This window comes from Geotrypetes seraphini, chromosome 2 (genome assembly GCF_902459505.1).
Source record: "Geotrypetes seraphini chromosome 2, aGeoSer1.1, whole genome shotgun sequence".
Taxonomy (NCBI): domain Eukaryota; kingdom Metazoa; phylum Chordata; class Amphibia; order Gymnophiona; family Dermophiidae; genus Geotrypetes; species Geotrypetes seraphini.
Window position 1 is genome coordinate 335,988,689 of NC_047085.1, and position 22,995 is coordinate 336,011,683.

General features: G+C 39.7%; 1 protein-coding gene across 11 annotated transcripts in view; it reads left to right on the forward strand.

Moving 5' to 3' along the window:
• The window catches only part of SUGCT (succinyl-CoA:glutarate-CoA transferase), a 965,969-nt gene that overhangs the window by 191,974 nt on the left and 751,000 nt on the right, over window positions 1–22,995 (forward strand). For all 11 annotated transcript variants that reach the window (XR_004538045.1, XM_033930269.1, XM_033930264.1 and 8 more), the window contains exon 9: window positions 8,921–9,016. Coding sequence is in view for 10 of the 11 variants with exons in the window: in XM_033930269.1 (XP_033786160.1) it covers window positions 8,921–9,016 (96 nt within the window). In the remaining variant the exon portion in view is untranslated. The remainder of the gene's footprint in view (window positions 1–8,920; window positions 9,017–22,995) is intronic.

Sequence of the window (22,995 nt, forward strand, 5' to 3'; positions counted from 1 at the left end):
AAATCAATTCATAAAAAAAGATTAAAACTTTTTTATTGCACATGCTATTTGCTAAGACCAGTGATGAAAACACCACCCCAGTAAGAGTACGAATAGAAATATAAAGTAGGACCTTGGGTGTTTGAGGTCTAGCAGAAAAATTATATTACATTACATTAGAGATTTCTATTCCGCTATTACCTTTCGGTTCAAGGCGGATTACAAAAGAGTTATAAATGGTGGGTTACAATAGAAGATCATTGGTGAATTCAAGAGAAATTGAGGAGAAGAACAGGTAGTATCTGTGGGGCGGGGTGAAGGCGGGAGGATGGAAGGTAATTGAAATGTTAAAAGTGTTTCAATGATTTCTTGAAGAGTATCGTTTTTATTTCTTTTCTTAAAATCCATTTAACATAGAGATGTACTTAAAAACATAAAAATAGCCTTACTGGGTCAGACCAGTAGTCCATCAAGCCCATCAAGTCCATCAAGTTCTCCAGGTGGCCAATCCAGGTCAATAGTAACTGGCAAAACCCCCAAAGAGTAGCAATATTCCATGCAATATTCCAGGGCAAACAGTGCTTCCCCCATATCTTTCTCAATACCAGTCTATGGACTTTTCCTCCAGGAAATTGTCCAAATCTTTCTTAAAACCACTACGCTAACCACTCTTACCACAACCTCTGGCAATGCATTACAGAGTGTAACTATTCTCTGAGTGAAAAAAATATTTCCTCCTATTGATTTTAAAAGTGGAGTGTCCCCTAGTCTTTGTAATTTGTGACTGAGTGAAAAATCGATACACTTGTACCCATTCTATTCCACTCAGGATTTGTAGAGTTCAGTGATATCTCCCCTCAGCTGTCTCTTTTCCATGCTGAAGAACCCTAACTTTTTTAGTCTATCCTCATACGAGAGGAGTTTCATCCCCTTTATCATTTTGGTTGCTCTTCTTTGAACGTTTTCTAGTGCACTATATCTTTCTTGACGTAAGGAGATCAGAATTGAATGCAATACTCCAGGTGAGGTCGCACCATGGAGCGATAAGGAGGCATTATAACATTCTTACTCTTGTTAACCATCCCTTTTTAAATAATTCCTAACATCTTGTTTGCCTTTTTGGCTACCGCCACACATAGGGCAGAAAATTTCATTGTATTGGCTACAATGACACCTAGATCCTTTTCTTGGGCACTAACGCCCAAGGTTGATCCTAGCATCCAGTAACTGTGATTTGGGTTATTCTTCCCAATGTGCATCACTTTGCATTTGTCCATATTAAATTTCATCTGCCACTTGGACGTCCAGTCTTCCAATTTCCTAAGGTCTGCCTGAAATTCTTCACAATCTGCATGTATTTTAACATCTTTGAAAAAAACAACAACAAAGAGGCGAGAGAGATGTCTAAACCAACCAGTAGTTACATTTATTCAAAGCACTTCACATAAAAAATACATATAAAAAGTACATTTAAAAGTACAAAAGTCCTGGGCCTTTAAAAAGACCATTCATAGTCCCAGACAAATAGGATCCTAGGAAAGTCCCAACCAGGATCCGGGTTTCAGGAACCCTAGTTGCCTTCTTCAGGGGACAACATATGTGTAGTAAAAACTGCTATAATGCTCTCCGGCATTTCAAAAATGTAACTACTGGTTGGTTTAGACATCTCTGTCGCCTCTTTGTTGTTTTTTTTGTATTGTTAGCGAGGCAAGTCCCCTTCTTTTTTTCTTGCTCTGTTATATTTTAACAACTTTGGATAGTTTAGTGTCATCTGCAAATTTAATCACCTCACTCGTCGTTCCAATTTCCAGATTATTTATAAATAAATTAAATAGCACTGGTCCCAGTACAGATCCCTGCGACACTCCACTGTTTACTGTCCTCCATTGAGAAAAATGACCATTTAACCCTATTTTTTCTATCCGATAACCAATTCCTAGAAACATGGTGGCAGATAAAGGCCAAATGGAGCATCTAGTCTGTCAATCCGCAGTAGCTTTTATCTCTTTCTTTCTCAGAGATCCCACGTACCTATCCCAGGCCTTTTTGAATTCAGACACAGTCTCTGTCTCTACCACCTCTTATGAGAGACTGTTCCATGCATCTACAACTCTTTCTGTAAAAAAGTATTTCCTTAGATTACTCTGGAGCCTATCACCTCTTAACTTCATCCTATGTCCTCTCATTGCAGAGTTTCCTTTCAGATTAAAGAGATTCGACTCATGTGCATTTACATTATGTAGGTATTTAAACATCTCTATCATATCTCCCCTTTCCTCCAAGTATACAGATTGAGATCTTTAAGTCTGTCCCCATACGCCTTATGATGAGGACCACATGCCATTTTAGTAGCCTTCCTCTGGACCAACTCCATCCTTTTTATAGCTTTTTGAAGGTGTGGCCTCCAGAATTGTACACAATATTCTAAATGAGGTCTCATCAAAGACTTATACAGGGACATCAATACCTCCTTTTTCTATTAGCCATACCTCTCCCTATGCAACCTAGCATCCTTCTAGATTTTGCCGTCACCTTTTCAACCTGTTTAGCCACCTTAAGATCATCACATACAATCACACCCAAGTCCCGCTCTTCTGTCGTGCACATGAGCTCTTCACTCCCTAATATGTACCGTTCCCACAATTGAACTTTGCCACCTATCCCATGACTCTTTAATTTTCTGAGGAGCCTCTCATGAGGAATTTTGTCAAAAGCTTTCTGAAAATCTAGATACACTACATCAACCAGCTCACCTTTATCCACATGTTTATTCACACCTTCAAAGAAGTCAAACAAATTGATGAGGCAAGATCTCCCTTGGCTGAACCCATGCTGACTTTGTCTCTTTAATTCATGTTTGTCTACGTGTTCCACAGTTTAATTTTTGTAATTCTTTCCACCATTTTGCCTGGCACTGAAATCAGGCTTACCAGACTGTAATTTCCTGGATCTCCCATGGAACCCTTTTAAAAAAATTGGTGTAACATTGGCCACCCTCCAATCTTCAGGTACTACAGAAGATTTTAGTGACAGGTTACAGATCACTAACAGCAGGTCAGCAATTTCATGTTTGAGTTCTTTTAGTATCCTGGGATGTATACCCTCCGGTATAGGCGATTTATCACTTTTTAACTTGTCAATTTGGCTTAGTACATCTTCCAGATTCAATGAGATTTCTGTCAGTTCCTCTGCATCATCACCCTTGAAAACCATTTCCGGTTCAGGTAGTTCTTACATTTTCTTCTGTAAAGACCGAAGCAAATAATTTTCATTCAATCTTTCCACTATGGCCTTATCCTCCTTGAGTGTTCCTTTTGCTCCGTGATCATCCAATGGTCCCACATATTCCCTCACAGGTTTTCTGCTTCTGATGTACCTAAAAAAATTGTTATGAATTTTTTCCTCTTTGGCAAGTTTCTCTTTATATTCTATCTTAGCTTTCTTTATCAATGCTTTTGCATCTAACTTACCAGTGTTTGTCTCTTCTTATTTTCTTAATTCAGTTCCTTTTCCCATTCTTTAAAGAATTTTTTTTGGCTCTAATAGCCTCTTTCACTTTACCTTTTAGTCATGCTGGCTCTCGTTTCCTCTTCTTTCCACCTTTGCTAATATGTGGAATACATCTGGTCTGGGCTTCCATGATAGTATTTTTAAATAACATCCATGCCTGGTTTACAGTCATAATCTTTGCAACTGATCCTTTTAGCTTCTTTTTAACCATTTTCCTCATATTATCCTGGTCTCCCTTTTGAAAATTAAATGCCTCTACAGTTGATTTCTTTTGCGACATCACTCCTGTTATCAGCTCAAATTTAATCAGATTATGATGGCTGTTTCCCAGTGGACTCAGTCAACACAGTTACCTCTAGTACTATGTCCTGCATTCGACTAAGGACCGAATCTAAAATAGCTCCCCTTCTTGTCGGTTCCTGGACCAGTTGCTCCAAGAAGCAGTCATTTATGACATCTAGGAATTTTATCTCCCTAGCACTCCTTGATGTAACATTTTAACCAGTCAATTGTTGGGGGTAATTGAAATCACAAATACAATAAAGTTTATATGTGCTCATGCTATACGATATGTTTCATGGAATCTTCAATTCACATTAGAGAGGGCTACAAATTGTTACTTTTGAACTGTGTAGTACAAATCACAATAAAGAATAAACAAATATGGACAGCAAAATAGATTTTGAAAGTGGAGAAAAGACCTCAGTTTGTCTTCATGGGTCTGAAAAACTCCACTATTGAAAACTTGAAATATAGCAGTAACAATGTAGCAACATTGTGATGCAAAAGAAAGGAGAAACACTTAGCTGAACTGCTGGAACATTGAGTCCATGCTGCTTCCACAGCTAGCTTTAAAGTCCTTCTTGCCGTTTCTTTCAGCTCACTCCTTGACCAGAAATATGTGCAGCTAGCACCCACAGGGAAATCCCCATTTCACTGAAATTGGCTGCATCAGGGGTTTTATATATTTTATTTTTCTTTTGCTATTTTGCTGTATGCTAGCAGCTTTATAAGCACTGCTCCTTGCTCAGAATTATTCAAAAAAAAAAAAAAAAAAATGGCGCTCCAGAGCAAGACAGAATAAAAAAGAAGTCGGAAACAAAATTGTCAGAATTCTCCTTTCCAATGAAATGGCTTTCAAAAAAAACAAGAGAATCAAACTTCCAAAATAATCTATAGAAATAGCAGTTCAGGTAAAGCTCAGCCCAGCTTTTGTCTACAGCAATGGGCAAAATTGCTTTGTTCAATGACTTAGGGGTTAAGATTTAAACATGATTTACGGTAACTGGCCAGTGGTCAGCAAAACGCTGGCAGAATATTAACCCTTTAGTGTCTAAAGACAAACCAAATAGGTGATTGAACCCAAGATGATCAAACTGCCATGCACATCCCTATGAAGAATGAGTTAAAAATTTAGAATTGGATGCCTCTTTAAGCACCATTAGCTGGTTTAAATTTCTCTGTGGCTTCGTTTTAATTTTTTTTTTTTTTGGGGGGGGGGGGGTCTTTTAATGGATCCTATCCTGAGCATTGTGGACTTTAATTTTAAGTATGAAGATAAATTCATTGTTTAGTCTGTTTGGGTTATTATTGTATTTGAGATGTTTATCTTTCTGTGAAACTTTGCTTATATTAAAAAATTGTCTCAAGGTTGCCTTCTATAGTTGCAGTCCCTGTCCTAACTAAGCAGAGGTAATCTATCCACTGAAAAGTCTGAATCAGCCATGTCATATCACTGCTCCATTTTAATGATTTGATAGATTTCCACAGCTGTAAGCCCTCTATTTGGGAGAAACATGTGAGCCATAAAAGTTGAACTGCTTCCTTCAAATTTTATGCTGATGTAAACTTCATCCAAATAGTCTAGCTAGCTGAGATGTGACTCTTTTATTCTGATTGGATGGCTTCCATGATTCTGTTGATTTATTTATTTATAATTTTCAGTCATAACATTAACATAATGAACAAAGAAAAAGACAGTTCAATACCCTTTTACTGTAAAGAGCACATCAATTCATAATTTCTTTTCAAGCCCACATTATCAAGGAGACATGCTTCATTTTTAAAGATATTAAATTAGAAAAAAAACCCAACAGTGAACTCAAAAGTCCAATAATTATGAACCAAGGTCCAATCATTAATTACTCAGGGTTCAATCATTTTATTCCTCAATATATTTAGGTAAACAGCAATCATTTTGTTTCTCTAGCCACCAAAAATTGTTGTAACTATATTGGATCCCAAAACGCAAATTCAGTGTCTTGTAATTTAACAAGGCACTTGCAGGGAAATTTTAAATAGAAGGATGCCTCCAAAGCTACCACTCTAATTTTTAACTTCAAAAATTCTTTTCTCCTTAATTGGGTGGATCTGGAGACATCTGGAAATATTCTTACCAAATCTCCACAAAATTTTGTTAATCTGTTTTTAAAGTACAGTTTCATAAGTAACATCTTATCCATCTCACTCATGCAGGTTATTAGCAGGGTGGAACGAGTCTGGATCATATCTTGACTATCCTCTAAAAAATCTGTCAAATTAATTTCAGTTGATACCAGTTGGTCCACATGTTGAATTTAATGAATTGCTCACAGACATTCTTTTTTAGTGAAGTACTTGTATGATAGAATGCTGTTTCATTGGTATGGCATTTTATTTTGAACATGTCAGATGAGATTTGTAACTTCATTTCAGTATAACTTGCAAGTACATAGAAACATGATGGCCCATCCAGTCTGCTCATCCGTAGTAACCATTATCTCTTCCTTTCTAGAAGAGATCCCATGTGCCAATCCCACGCTATCTTGAATTCAGACAGTCTCTGTCTCCACCACCTCTTCTCGGAGACTGTTCCATGCTTCTACCACCCTTTCTTGAAAAAAATATTTCCTGTAAAAAAATATTTCCTTCATCCTTTGCCCTCTCATTCCAGAGCCCCCTTTCAAATGAAAGACTCAACTTATGCGCATTTATGCCATATAGGTATTTAAACATCTCAATCATATCTCCCTTCTCCCGCCTTTCCTCCAAAGTATACATATGTAGTTTCTATAACAATCCCTGTTCTGGATGTTAAATATAAAACATGATAAATTATCATCTTTGTAGTTCTTATATATCTGCAAGATTATCAACCTTGCTAACTTGTTTTGACAATCTCTTTTTTACTTTTCACATTGTGTAATGATGTTATGTCCATTTAAGTCGCATTGTGACAATGAAATCATGGTAAAATATTTTAGCATATCAGGAGCATCGTGTTTCTCATCTATCGCTCAGTGCTCCCAGATCTGACCTTAAAGGGGCCATGGTACAGATCGGAAACCCCACAACTCTCCTACTTGATGATCATATTCCCCCTCCTCCACAGATCACACTTCCTTCCAACATAACTGCTCCATTCCCTGATCACACTTCCTCCCCCATCATGACTGACCTATCTTCAGATCAAGGCTCTACCACTCGATTGTGCTTCCGCCTTATATTAAAGATCCCCCCCATTCCCTGATCAAGCCATCAAGTGCTCCCTGGATTAACCCTCTAAAGGGCCGAAGATCAGGTGGTTTGCTGGTGAGGTTGGTGTTTGTATGTGAAACTTTTTAGAGTTGTCAGTAAGAGCTACTGGTCTCTGGTGAGTTATAGGAAAACCAATAAGAAGTAGTTGGGAATAGCCAAGTTATTGCTTCTGGATGCTCCTGGAGACTATTGTCAATGAGATTGAGCACTTGGGAGCCTTCATTTCTATACTGCATGCTGTGCCACACAGATGGTTCTTTGCCAAAATTTCAATGGGCCATAATTGAAGTCACCCATGATAACTGCATTGCCTCCCTTGCAGTTGTGTTTAATCTCATCCATCATTTCTCCATCAATTTCTTCTGACTGCCCTGGAGGTCTGTAGTAGATGCCAATCTTCGTTTCCATTCCATTTGTTCCCGTAATTTTGACCCATAGAGACTCTGACTTATTCTTTGTGTTCTCTACGGTAGACTTGATTCCCTCTTTGACGTTTAGGGCAATGCCCCAATGTTTTTGTCCCAAGCGGTCTCTGCGGTATAGTTTATATCCCGGTAGCACAGTGTCCCAGATGTTTCCTCATTCCATCATGTTTCTGTGATGCCGATGATGTCAAGGTTATCTTTTTGTGCCATAGCTTCTAATTCACCCATCTTATTCTTTAGGCTCCTTGCGTTCGTGTACATACACTTGAGTTTGCGGCCTGTTACTTCTTGCATTTCCTTCCCTCTTGTGTTCCTTTCAATCTGTCAGGATTTCTGTCTTGCCTTTAATCTGGTGAGTCTTCCCTGCTATCTTTCTGCACAGTATCCTCTGAATATACCGGTTCCTGAACCATCGACTCTTGGTCGACTGTCGGCTTTCCCCTTCTTCCTAGTTTAAAAACTTCTCAATTTCTCTCTTGATGTTGCTTGCAAGTAGCCTCGTTCCGTCTCCGCTAAGGTGGAGTCCATTCTTTCTGAATAGCTTGTTCTTCCCCCAGAACGCCGTCCAGTAGCGCACGATAGAGAATAGAGGAAATAAAAGTCAAGTACAGCAAAATTCTGAGCTTATTAGGAACTCATTTATGCAAAATTTGTGGAGTCCACTCCTTTATGAATAGGACCATAATTTGAGTAGAGGTTTAGGAAGACAGCGCCTAGCAGTTAAAAGAATATTACCAAATGTATATTTCTTAAATAAATGCATTGTAATTTATCATATCCATTATAATTTGAATTATTTTATATTTTATATTTTTTAAAATAGGAATTCTTAATTTTAACTGATTTATATAACACCTAGATTTCTGGTGTTGGGTACGGAGTGGGTTATAAATTAAATTATGGCCTAGAAATCATCTTGAGCTCTTTTATCAAGCTGTGCTAGAGGTTTTTAGTGTGGGCCAATGAGGTAAGTGATCCAGTGCTCACAGGGATTCTATGATCGTTGAAGCATTTACCATGCTGGTCCATGCTAAAAACCTCTAGTGTAGCTTGATAAAAGCTGACCATAATTATGTGAGAGAGTTGAAATTTCTATGCCAAAATCTATTGTTTAAAGGTTTTAGATTCCCCTGCACTGAGTAGTTATATTTTGTTTGTCCAATTTGTTAAGAAGAGGCACTGTTGATGGATATCCTTACGTACAGTGAAAATTTGTCCAAACTGCTGATATTCAGTGCTGTCCTGTCAAAGGTATCCAGCTAAATCAGGCTAACCAGATATACTAAAAGCAACTTACCTTTATCACTCACTGCCTAACTGCATATTGATATCCATGTGATGCCAACCTTAAATTCCTATGATGGATATGCAAAAATCAATATTTATTTTTGAAATATAGGTTCATAAGCGCTGAAGTAACAATTGTGGGGATACTAAAGACATCAAAGTTTAATGAAAGCAGACCAATGTACAATTTCCTTTCTTTATAGGTGGCCTGTCTTACCTATATCGCAGCGAATTACCTCAGTGGAACAATAGAAGCAGAACGCTGGGGCACTGCACATGCCAGTATTGTCCCATACCAAGTAAGAAGAAAAGCAATGTGATATTTCTTCAAAAGATTCATAGTCTGCTCTGTGATGCAGTATAGCGTTGTGAAGAAAATGTGGACATCGATATTCAAAAGCACTTGTGGCCTGCATTAGGTGTTGGTTTCTTATATGCCTTTTGCTTTTATTTGAAAATCACCTTCTGGGAAATGGATATTTTTGCCTTATAAATCTACTGTGTACTGTATACATCCAGTATGTATCTGTATAACTTATGGAGGGCATTCTGGGGCAAGGCCAAAGGTGCTCTGTTTGAAATTTATGCATTTACCTGCTCATTTTGTAATCTTACTATTCTAAGATTAAAGAATACTAGCTCTTATGTGCGTGTATACTATATATTCTGCAAATTGTGCATTTAACGTGCATAGGCCATATTTGTAAAAGGTGTCTGTAAATGTAGGCAGGGCTAGGGTCCATCCCACATTTATGTGAATAACCTAGAATACTGTAAGTTACATACTAAAGTGCAACATTTAGGTGCATGGATAGACCAAGTGCTTATACCTAAATGACTTACCTCTGTTCTTGGGGAGCTTGTGCTGGATAGGTTGTAGTTTGAGTTTAGTTCCAGAGAGTGAAATGCTTTTGGAAAAGGGAGATGGAGGCCATTGTGGTCAAGGATCCATCTCAGTTTTTATTTCAGGCAATTATGAAAAAAGGAATGGTGTTTATCGTATTTATAATACTTGTAACTTAGTTTATATTGAAACTAGAGAATGATACGGGAAAAAATTTGCCCCCATCCCTGTGAACTCGGTCCCCGTCTCTGCCCCATCCCTGCTAGCTCAGGCCCTGTCCCCGCAAACCATCTGATTCCATCCGCACAAGCCTCAAATAGTTTTATACTGAACTTATTTTATTAAAGTATAAAAAGAAACAATATTCTGTACAAATGTCATTTTATAAATCAGAGTTCTGGTTGCCGAACTAGAGGAAGAGATCTTCAGTTGGCAGGGCTTTGTTTATAAACATTTATCAACATCTACAATACTACTTTATTCTAAAGCAAAAAAAGAAAAGAAATATAAATTTTTTTCTATCTTTTGTTGTCTGGTTTCTGCTTTCCTCATCTTCTCATAATTCTCTTCCTTCCAGCCACTGTCTGCTCTCTCTCTGCATCTTCCATATAGCATCTGCTCTATTTCTATGCCTCTACCAGAAACTGTCTGCCTCTCCCTTCCATCTCTCCCTCCCTCCCCCCCATTAGTCTGGCACCCATCTTCTTCCCTCCGCTCCCCCATAATCTGGCATCTCTGTCTTCTTCCCTTCCATCTCTCACTCCCTCCCCCAGGCTGTTTGCAGCATCTCTCTCCTCCCTTCAGATCTAGTGTCTGTATCCTCCCTTCCCCCAATACTCTAGTATCTCTCTCCTCTCCCGTTACTATCCTTTTCTTTTCTGCTCTTCCTTCTCAATTTGTTTTCTACTTTTTGTCTATTTTCTTACTTTCCAGTCTTCAATTTCCCTTTCATTGTGTCTACTTAAAGTTTGCCACCTCTTTCCCTCACCCCTTCCAGTATCTCACTAACTCTGTCTTCTTCCCCCGATCTAGCATGCACCCTTTTTTTTTAATCCCCCTCTTTCCATCCAGTATGTGCTCCCCCCCACTTCCCTTCAGCATCTGCTCTTCTTTCTCTCCTCCCCACTTCCTTTCAGTGACTGCTCCCCTCTTTCTCCTCTCCACTTCCATGCCATGTCTGCTCCTCCCTCTCTCTTCCCCATTTCCCTTTGGCGTCTGTTCCTCTCTCATCTCCCCTTCAACGACACTTGACTTCTTCCCCTCGTTGGGCCAGCTCCCTCCCTTCCTGTCACCTTTGTGGGCGCTTTTCAGAATTGAGGTTTTCTCTCTGAGTGGCCTGGATGCCATAGCCTTCTCACAGGTCATGCGCAGCTACTCCAAAACTTCTCCTCTGACGTAACTTCCTGTTTCTGCCTGGATGGCTCATGCAAGAGGAGAAGTTTCAAAGTAGTCGTGCATGACCTGTGAGAAGGCTATGGCGTCCTGGCCGCTCGGAGTGAACCTCAATTCTGAAAAGTGCCTGCGAAGGTGAGGAGAAAGGAGGGAGATGGCCCGACGAGGGGAAAAGATGCCTAGACTATGGCAATTGGGAGGGAGGAGGGAAGGGGGCTTCTGGACTGCGATTGTGAGGAAGGCTGCTGACTGGGAGGGGCAGGAAGGGAGGCAACGTGCGGCAGATACTTTACTGCAGGGACAAGGCCATTCACAGCTCCATGGGGCGATGAATTGACGTCCCCATACCTGTGGCTACCAATCTTTTTTTTTTTTTTTTTACCTCGTTCCTGCGGGTTATCCTTGGCTACCCACTGGTAGTAGTCACTGTGTCATTCTCTAATTGAAATCAAATCTTTGGTATCAAAGGTACAAAGTTATGGGAAGTTCTCTGGAAAATGTATGTTGCTAGATTGCTGTGTAATAAGGTCCAAAATAGATGCTTTACAGTTATTGTTGGAAAAATTGCAACCTGATTTGGTCTGTCTTATGGAGACTTGGCTAAAACAAGGAGAGGAGAATTATCTGTTTGAAGCCTTATCAGCTGACGCTTTTATATACTGTATAGTGTGTCCAGAACTGTTCATAGGGGAATGGTTTAGCTGTGATTTCTAGGTGGCTTCTAATTCAGTTGGCTACTGAGAATTTACCCTATTGAGAACTGTTGTTATTAAGATGGGATACCAAACCAGTGGTTTATATTGCTTTATTTTACTGCCCTCCTGTACTTTCGAATGAATATTTTATTTTTAGGGAATTTTTAACATTCATATAGTTGATGTAAATGCTTTGTGGACCATTGATTTTCATTCTTTCTTATTGCATTTGCATTTGAAGTAATGGGCAAATCAACTGACCCATAAAGGAGGCCACTTATTGACCTGGTTTTACTGGTCTTTTTTCAAGGTTGCAAATCTCAGACTTGTCCAGTTATGCTATATCATAGTCGGACTATAATGCTGTATTATTTCATTTTGAATTGATCGGGAACAATGATTATGATTTGGATAATAAGGGGACTAATGGTTTATGATTATAATATAGTGGATCCGAGTATCTTACCTCTGTTTCAAAGGATAGATACAACATTTTTTACATCTTCAGTTGAGAAACAGACTAGGGTTTGTGACTTAGTTACAAAGGAAGTAAGGGAAGATTGTGTTTTGAGGACTCTTTTACAGCCTAAAATGAGGCAGAAGAATATGGGATGGTTTCATGTAGGATTGTGGTTGTTGAAATCTCAAGTCAATAGGGCAGAGCATATTTAGAGGAGATGAAAGAGGCATTAATAAAGTATAGAGAAATTTTTCACTTTTATAAGAAAGAAGTTCATAAGGCGAAAAATTGTTTCTATTCCAAACAGGTGTATCAGAATGATTGCCCACCTAGAAAATTATTTTCACTATTACACTCTTAGACTCAAAAGAGTAGAAAGCTAACAGTCCCAATGCTGGATGTAGATTCGCTTGCAGTTTATTTTCATACAAAGGTAATGAACTTAGGAAAGAATAATTTGAGTGCAAATAACAAACTTGTCTACATTACGAACAGGAGAGCAGAATTCGACTGATGAGAGTAAATGGTCTGCTTTTGAAGTAGTTTCTATATGGAAGTTGAAAAATTACTTAATGGTAAACTTAAATGGAAATCAATGATGGATCTGATTCCAGCAAATTAGTTGTTCCTAAACATGGTTTGCTTCCATTGTTGACTTATGTGTTATATCATGGTTTGGAAATGGTTATTATTCCTCTGACTTGGAAACACGCAGTAGTGACCTTGATTTAAAAAAAATACAAAAGTGGACCCACTTCAATTGTAAAATTATAGACCAATATCTAATTTATCCGTACCGGCCAAACTGGTAGAAAAGATAGCAGTTAAACAATCGATGGAATTTGTAACGGAAGACAATATCCTACATCCTTTAGAAAAGGTTACAGTCCGGAAACAACTATGCTAAAACTGTTAAATGAGTTAAGAAAAGGGTTGGATAAAGGTGAGGTGATTTTGGTGGTAGGGTTGGATATTAAATCTGCATTTGGTATTGTGGATCCTGGCATGTTGATTGACCTTTTATTTAAGTTGGGAATTAGGGGAGTCGTTCTGTCCTGGATTGAGAGTTTCCTTATAGAGGGTTCTGTTTAGATTCAGAATCGGGTAGATAAATCAACTCTATTATGGGGTACCACAGGGCTCTTCTCTTTTGCCTAATTTATTTAATATTTATGCAAGTTCTTTATTGTCACTTATTCAGTCTTTTGCGATAAGAGCATATACTGTATGTACACGGATGACGTGTTACTTACATGTTAAACCCAGCAAGATTTACTGGATTTGTAAGTTGGATGCATGTCATTTAGAAATCTGGAATTGGCTACAAAATCACTATATGTGTCTAAGTGTAGAAAAGACAGTAGTTTATTGGGGCCAAGTGCCCCCTTCGCATACTGTTCATTTATTAGGAAACACATCACCACCAGTTCTTTTAGGTATTTGGGATTTATTTTTGATGCTATTCTTACCTTTATGGCTCAGCAAGGTTTTATGATCATGCATATGTTGAAAGCAATTAAGGGTTCTTTAGATAAATCTTCCTTTGTGCCATTAATTCATGCTCTATTTATGACCAAGTTAGTTTATGCCAATTCTTTGTCGATAGGTATACCGAGATGTAATATGACTTAGGTGTCCTTTTATTTAGGTGCGCTGATTTAGCGCACGCTAAATGCTAAGGCGTTCATAGAATATAATGGATGCCTTAGCATTTAGCGCATGCTAAATCAGTTAGTGCACCTTAATAAAAGGACCCCACAGTTACCGATATTGCAAAATGTTGCTGTTAAGATGATTACTAGGAAAGGGGTCTGAGATCGTGTTACTCCTTTACTTATTCAGAATCACCGGATGCCAGTGTATTTTCAAATTAATTTCAAAGTGATTCTGTTAGTTTTAAAAATTCTGTGGTCTGAACTCCCAATCACTTTGGTAAAGCTTTTAAAGCCTACTAAAGCTTTAAGGTCTAGTGAAGCGAATTTGCTGGTGGTACCAGGGATACAAGAAGTGAGATTGGAAGTGACTAGGAAAGGGGCTTTTTTCTACATAGGCCCAAAATTGTAGAATGCCCTTCCTCTGACAATTAAGCAAGGAATGTCTTTGAATCATTAAAAAAATATTTTGAAAGCTTATTTATTTCAAACAGCGTTTAATTGTGTAATTGAGGCTTAAAAATGGAAAGAAAGTAGGAAAGTGAAATCTAGGAGGTTATAAGGCTTTATAAAAATTAATGATGATGATTGCTCGGACTTTATGGGAAGTTTTATTGGTTGGGTCTTTAATTTAATGGATTTCCTTTCTTAATTTTTAATTTTTATTGTAAACTGCATTAATTTACTATTTATTATAACTTTGCAGTACAGTACTCCCCTGAAATTTGCAGGGGTTCCATTCTAGGAATTTTGAAAAACCGCAGATGCGGTTTAGGAGCTGATCAAAGGCAGGAGAGGGCAGCTGGGGCACCAGCAGGTGCTGAAAATCATTCTCAGTATTTTCTAACCGCCTCTTCCTGGTACTAAAGTCAGGCTACACCAATCAGGAGCTGCTTTGACACGCCAGATACCGTTTCAAAGCAGCTCCTGATTGGTGTAGCCTGACTTTAGTACCAGGAAGAGGCGGTCAGAAAATACTTAGTCCACAATTCGTGAACCACGAAGTCGTGGGGGTTTACTGTATATCAAATAAAGGCACTTTTACCTATAATGGCATCTTGGCTTCCAGTACTCCCATAGAATAGTGCTTAGCATCCAGCATTTTACTTGCCTTATGACACCTACCTTTTTTGCACACTATACTGAAATACCCCCTTAACTATGAATGTAGAAATATCAGGACTATCTTTATATGGAAAACTTATCTTTATGAAATTATGACTATATATTCAGTGGTCTGACTTAAATGCGAAGGCCGTCAGAAAATCCACTGAGAATTGGCTTTTTGCACCAAAAGTGAAATGTGCAAAATATGGCATTTTTACCTCTCTGAAATATTCGGGAAGTAAAACTTTTATATCTTACAATCATAAAGAATACTCTATTTCAGTGGCATTTACTGGTATACCTCAAGGGACACAATCAGATTTAAGTTTTCAGAACACCTCTAATAAATAGGCATTGATCTGCATGCTTACTACTTCTGTTATATACTGTTCCATCTCATGCATATTCTACTTGTGGCCCTCAAGGGTTAGAATTTAATATCATTTTTCTAATATTTTCATTTACTTTGCATTATTGTTCTCTAGAATTGATCATATATACAAACATGATAGCAGATAAATGATGGCAGCTCACTTATGGAAACTCGGAAAACAAGTCCATCCATATCATTGGCTTTCCATCCATTTCTGAATACAATTCAAACTCCTCTTACTGACCTGCAAATGTATTCATTTGGCTGCCCCCATCTCTTTTCACTCATTCCCACCCCAACGAGCTCTGTTGATAAGTCCCTCCTATCTATGCCCTTCTCCTCCTCTGCCTCCAGACTTCTGTCTCTTCTATCTTGTGGCACCGTATGCCTGGAACAAACTGCCCAAATTCTTAGGGCTTGCTTCATTGCTGGCAGTGAAGTCCAAATTAAAAGCTCACCTCTTTAACATAACATAACATCGTACTGCTTGACTGCGAAACCATAAGTTCTATGCGGTTTACAAAAGATTATAAACTAAAGACAATTTGGACAATGACAGAAAAATTTATTTGACCAAGTATTTTGAGAAAAGATGAGTTTTCAGTTGGGTTCTGAAATATTTATAAGAACAAGCTCCAAGCAATATCAATAGAAATTCTCTATCATGGGAAGCTGCTTGGAATGCTAAAGTGTGGTCAAGAATTTTTTTTGCTTTTACAGCTCTGTACTGATGGGAAAGTAAACAGGGCATGGGATCTTCTACTATATTTATATGATGCTAAAGAAAATCTATTAGACATGTAAAACGGAGCAGTACTATATATATATGTAGCAAAAACAACTGAGCTTAAACAAAACACGAGCCTCCATTGAAAGCCAATGCAACTCACAGTAAAATTGAGTTACATGGTCATACTTTTTAATACCATAGATCAATCTAACCGCTCTATTCTGAATCAATGTGAGTCTGACCATGTCTTTCTTGGGAATTGTTAAATATACAATATTGCAGTACAGTGCTCCCCTGGTCATTCGCGGTCGGCGATTCGCGGTCCTGGTCATTCGTGGTATTTTCCGACCACAAAAGACCGGGCAGGAGAGTGCAGCTGAAGAGTGAAGGAAATCACTCGCGGTATGCTCCGACCGCCTCTTCCTGCATTGAAGTCGGGCCTCACCAATCAGGTTGCTCCAGCTGCTCTCTCCTGCCTCTCCGGCTGCCCTCTCCTGTCTCCCCCGCTAAAAACTGTATTTGTGGGTTTTCAAGATTCGCGGGGCTTCCTGGAACGGAACCCCTGCGAATATCGGGGGAATACTGTAATCCAAAAGACTCAGTAACAGAGATTGTACCAAAAGAGTGCTTTCAACTCCTAACTCCTCTTAACTTGGGTTCTGCATCGCCAACACTATACGTCATGTCTGTTTATCCAAGTTAGATTGTAAGCTCTTCTAAGTAGGGACCGTCTATTACCGTATTTTCACTCATATACCGCGCACCCGTGTAAAACGTGCACACGGGTATAGCGCGCGGGGAACTGTAATTTATGTAAATAAATTTTTATATACCGTGCACACCTGTATACCGTGCATGCTGCCCCGACTCTCCCGTCGCTGCTCGACTCTCCTTTCGCCTGCCCCGACTCTCCTCTGGCCAGCCCGACTCTCCTTTAGCCCGCTCCGACTCTCCTCTGGCCAGCCCGACTCTCCTTTAGCCCGCCTCGACTCTCCTCTGGCCAGCCCGACTCTCCTTTAGCCCGCCCCGACTCTCCTCTGGCCAGCCCACTCTCCTTTAGCCCCCCCGACTCTCCTCTCCCCCTTGAAGTCCTGTCCCCACCCTGAAAGCCTGATGCCCCCTCCGACATCCGATTCACCCCCCCGCAGGACCGCTCGCACCCCCACCCCGAAGGACCACTCGTGCTCGAACACGCACCCGCACCCCCACCCCGAAGGACCGCTTGCACCCCCCCAGCCTCCCCACCCCCCCATCATGTAGAAGTTTCCTACCGTCGTCCTGCTGCTTCCTCTGCCGGCGGTCCTGCCCCTTCTCTTAGCCCTGCATCTATGCTGCTGCTTCTTCCGGCGGTCCCGCCCTTTCTCTGATGTCAGGCTGTTGGGGTGCGAGCGGTCCTTCGGGGTGGGGGTGTAGGTGCATGTTCGAGCGCGAGCGGTCCTGCGGGGGGTGAATCGGACGTCGGGGGGGAACTATGTAAAAAAAATAAGGGGATAATGCGCTCATGAATATAATGCGCATGGTTATACACGGTTTGTAAAATCGTGTATAACGCGCGCGTTATATGCGTGAAAATATGGTAAATGTCAAAATGTATAGCACTGCATACGTCTTTCAGCGCTATATAAGTGATAAGTAGTAGTAGTAATTCATATATTCTCATTTTCTTGTAAATAATATAAAAATAGGAATAACTAGTAAGGTAATTAAACTTGCTGATGAGACAAAGTTATTTAAAGCTGTAAGATTACAAAAGGATTGTGAAAAATTGCATGAGGAATTATGAAACTGGAAGATTAAGCATCCAAAGAGCAGATAATTTAATGTGAGCAAGCGCAAAGTGATTCATGTAGGAAAGAGGAGGCCGAACTATAACTATATGAGGCAAGGTTCCACATTAGGAGTCACCATCAGGAAAAGGATCTAGGTGTCATTGTTGAGGATTCTTGAGGATTCATTGAAACCCTCTGTTAAGTATGAAACGGTGGCTAAGAAAGCAAATAGAATGTTAGGAATTATTAAGAAAGAAATTGAAAGCAGAAATAAGAATATTGTTATGCCTTTGTATAACTCCATGGTGCCACCTCACCTCGAATACTGTGTTCTAGCCATTGCATCTCAATAGAGAAATTAGAAAAGGTACAGAGAAAGGCAATGAAAATGATAAAGGGGTTGGTATGGCTTCCCTCGGATGAAAGGGTAAAGAGGCTAGAGCTTTTCAGTTTGGAGAAGGGATGGCTGAGGGGAGATATGACGGAAGTCTATAAAATACTTCGTGGAATTGAATGGGTAGATGTGAATTGCTTGTTTACTCTTTCCAAAAATACCAGGACAAGGGGACATGCAATAAAGCCACTGAATAGTAAATTTAAAACAAATTGGAGAAAATATTTCTTCACTTAATGTGTAATTAAGTTCTGGAATTTTTTTTGCCAGAGAATGTGGTAAAAGTAGTTAGCTTAGCAGGGTTAGAAAAGGTTTGGATAATTTCCTAAAAGAAATGTCCATAAACCATTATTAAGACGAGCCTGAGGGGAACCTTTTATTTCTAGGATAAGCAATATAAAATCTGTTTTACTCTTTGGGGTCTTGTCAGGTGTCTGTGATCTGGATTGGCTACTGTTGGAGGCAGGATACTGGGCTTCATGGTCCTTCAGTTTGCCCCAATAAGGCAATGCTTATGTTATGTTAAGGAGAGGATGAAAGGGAAAGAAATTTGAGAAAGGGTGGTGAAAGAGGGGAGAAATGAGATGTGAAGAGTGAGAAGGTGAAAGAGGGAGGGAATGTGGAGTGAAAACATAGGAAGAGAGGAGAGGTGTGAAAAGCCAAAAGGGAAGAAGAGGAAAAGAGGAGAGAAATGGGGCTGGAAAGAAGAAGTAGAGGAAAAAGCATGGAGGAAAAGTAGAGTGAAAACATAAGATGGAAAGAAAGATGGAAAATGCAACAAAGAAGGGAGTGGGAAAGAGGGAGGTGAGAAGTGATGAGGGTGTCAAGAAGGAGAGAGATGAAGGGCAGGGAGGAGCTAGGTAGAGAGGAGAGATGTGAGAGAGTTTGAAGAAAGTGTGAGAAACAAGAGTGGGGAACAGTATGAGGGAGAAGAGTGATGAAGAGATTAGGTGTTTAGAGAGACAGAAGATGGCATGGGGGAGAAGACAGATGAAGGAAAGAGATGTGTGACAAGCACAGAGAAGACCTATATCTAAAAGATTGGGAATAATGAGAGAAGAATGTATGAGGAGGAGAAAAGCACAGGGTGAGGTTATGGATGAGAGAGAGAGGAAAATAAAAATGCAAAAATACATATTTAGGATTTTAAAAAATTAAAAGGAAAATGGAAAATTAAATGCATAGGACCAAAGAATTAAGGCCCTCTTTTACAAAGCCGATTACCACAGCAACCCGCAGTAATTGCACTGAAGTCCACTGAGAATTTATGGGCATCGGTGCTATTACCGCATGGCAGCTGCTTTGTAAAAGGAGGAATAAATAAGCCAATAAAGAAAGGTGATTTGTAATAAAGAATAGAATGAGTAGTAAAAAATGGAAACCTAGAAATCAAAGTCTGGGAGGCAATGTGGAAAATATATATATATATAAAAAGAAAAAGATAGACATGAAACAGGAAATCTAAATGAAAGAATAAAGAAAATAGGAAAGATATTGAATGATTAAGAAAAAATATAATTGAAGAAAATAAGAATAGAAGATAACTCCCTCCCCCCAAAACAGTTCTACAGGGAACTGGAAAAGAGCATCAGTACTTTGAAAATATCACCAACTAAAATAGAGTACAGATAAGAAGCAGAATAGCTATACAACATACCAAAGAAATGGAAAAATAAATAACAACGTAAGTGTTAGAAAGAAGGTTAGAAAAAAAACCCTGGCTCTGATGGAGTGTCTACTTTTCTCCTGTCCAATTTCCTTGCATCAAGTTTTTATTAGAATGGGAATTTTCCAGCTGATCATAACTTCTTCATTCTCTATAAATTTTTTTAGGACAAAAACACAAGAATGGTATTAATTATAGGGGTGTCAGTGCCAAATGATTATTCTTTGAAACATGTGAAGAGGAAGAAGCTCCTCAAGTACTAAGAAATGCAGTTAAAATCCAAGAATATATGGCAGAAACCTACAGGAATATTTCCTATCCTGCTGTGTGCCACAGGCTTGACTGAAAATAGTTTTCAATTACATTGTTTATCAGGGCCTGCTCTGGTGAGTAAGTACTTGCACCCTGTGTTGGCAGTGTACATTTGGACATTTTTGAGAAAAATTCTAGCTGCTTCTTTGTGCCATTTTTTTTGGATGTTTTTCTCTTTCAAAAATGAGCCTCAGTATCTCCTAAAATATCAGGGAAAAATCCCTGGCTGAGCATACCATTTAATAGCTGTATAAGCCAGAGAACTAAACTTCATAGGAGATCCTTTATCAGCTAAAATGGGCAAGAATTCAATCTGCAGTGAACCAAGATTAACATATAATACTGATTGTTGCAGTTGTCCTGGTCTCGCCACATCTGGGTAAGTAGAACTGATGTTTCAGCCAGATAACTGCAACAATCCTGATGCCTAGGGATACCAGACGTCTGGATTTTCCTGAACATGTTTTCTCTTTAGAGGACTGCCTAGGCATTCGCTCATGTCCAGGGAAAGAGAGCACTAAAAAAAGGTACAGAAGATGGGAAGAGTGACTAGGGAAATGGGTGAAAGGTAGGGTGGGGGAGAGACTAGTAAAAGGTGCTTTAGCTAATACACTAGTGAGCACTTCAAAGTTTATTTTTTCTTTTTAATTAATGGTAGAGAATGACACAGATCAAATATGTCCCCATCCCATCCCCGTGAGTTCTCTCCCTGTCCCTGCCCATCCCTGCAAGCTTTGTCCTAATCTGCACAAGCCTTGAACACATCGCCCACTAGGCTACTCCAGGAACCTGCTTTTGCTGCTCTACTAGGAATGACCATACCATCTGAAGCTATCATATAGACAGGTATGTACTGTTTCATCTACATCTCTGGGAGGTGGGAGGGATTCATTGACTACTGGCGGGGGTGGAGGTGGGTTCATGCCTTCATCTCTCCAATAGTCACCTGGTCAGTTTGGACTCCTTTTTGGCACTTATTCATTGTTAAAACAGGTCTATCCCCAAACATCTAAATTGTGCCCTGGACATTTTCAAAAATGTTCGATTATTGCTGAAAAACATCTGTATAAGCCCACCCTAGTTCTGCTCAAACCATGTCTCCAACATGCCTCTTTCAAATGTAGACATACTGTAGACAACTACTATAGAAATCTGTCTAGAAAATGGGTTTCGAAAATAATGAATTGGAAGGGTTTGGCAAGAAAAACAACCATCTGTTCCTATCCGCCACTTTTTGGACACTTTTTAAAAAAAAATTTTTTTTTTTAATGAGCATCAAAGTCTATCTTGCATACTTGTGGCAATGCTGAACAGGAAGAAATGAGCAAAGGTTCTTAGTGGCTGGCCTCTTGCAGCCAAATGCCATTTTTTTATTGCTGAAAGATGTCAATGAAAATTTTGTTAGAATAAAAATCTAGGGTTTTCTTGTCTATGTACAAATCCGTGACAATGTGTTTGGCAGAATTCAGTTCACAGAGTCATATGAACCTGACAGCTGCCACAGTGATGGCCATATTCTATAAATGACACCTATTTAGGCGCCCCACTAGGCTCCCTAATTGCGACTGCCTAACGATGCCTAAGTTCAGGATCAGCGCTGAACTTAATTTTTTTAATTGGCATAATCAGCGTGATAATTGACCATGATGGTTTTCAACCAACCCCCCCCCAAAAGAAATAAATAAAAATGAAGCAATTTAAGAGTTTGGTGTCAAACTCTTAGAACATCTAAGTGGAGGCGCCATCCAATGCCTAGGGACGCCTAATGACACTTATGTTAAAAAGTAGGCATGGTTGTGGATGGGGAATAGGTGTGGTTGACTTAGGTGTTGTTAGGCGTCTGACCTAGGCATCGCCAAATTAGGCAAGTGAAAAGCTGGCCTAATGGAGCAGCGCCTATGTCTAGGACGCCTAGCCTAAGTCTGCTTAGGCACCACTAGGTGTGATTCTGTAAATGGCAGCATTTTTTTGATTGACAGTCGCACCAAGCAGCGCATAGGCGCGTAGGCGCCATATATAGAATCTGGCCCTATGAATGCTTCTGTTATGACTTCTAGAACTGAGATCAGTACAGGCAATGGGCTTCGATTAGGTGGTTACAGCCAATTTGTATCTCCTGTAATCATCTCCCGAAGAAACCGAGCAGTTGATAAGGCAGCAGTGATTTCCTTAGTGCACTTTAGTAACTACCCCCTTTAATGTGCTAGTGTTACTGCCTACATAATGTTGCGATTTTATAAGGCACCACCTAGTTTTAGGTGCAAGAATGCACATACTCATAAGTGACCTCTTATAAAATACGGGCTGCTTTGCTAGCAAGGTGCATACTTTCACTGTGGGTGTTCACATGGGTTGAGTTTGGGCAGAGCGTGGATAGTGTAGGCAAATATACACAATTATAAAATAATATCCTTTTTCCTTAGCAAAAGCAGCAGATGAATCCAGAGACCAATGGGATAGCTCACATCTACCAGTAGGCGGAGATAGAGAAACTGATTAACAGGTGGTCGTATTGGCTAGCACGTCCCCTACATCTCCAGTATTCTCTATCTCCCAGCAGGTGATGATCGCTATTCAACTAGCTCCTGGATTCTGGCTTTGACTGGACCTTTCTTTTCTCCTGTTGAGGCTTTCTCTTCAGTGAGCTGGTTAATCCATTTCTCCTATTGAGATCTTCTCTTCAGTGAGACAGGGGTGTCCGGCTGAGCAGTGCTGGCTTTAGAGGTTACACTTGGGCCCCCCCTTGTCCCTGCCTCACGCTCCCTCCGATGATAGAGGGTCAGACTTAGTCCCTATTTTTTCTTCTTTCCCTTGTAAAAAAATAAAATAAAATAAAGAGACAACACAGCTGCATTTTTGCTCTGCTAGTGCTGAGCTACCGGCG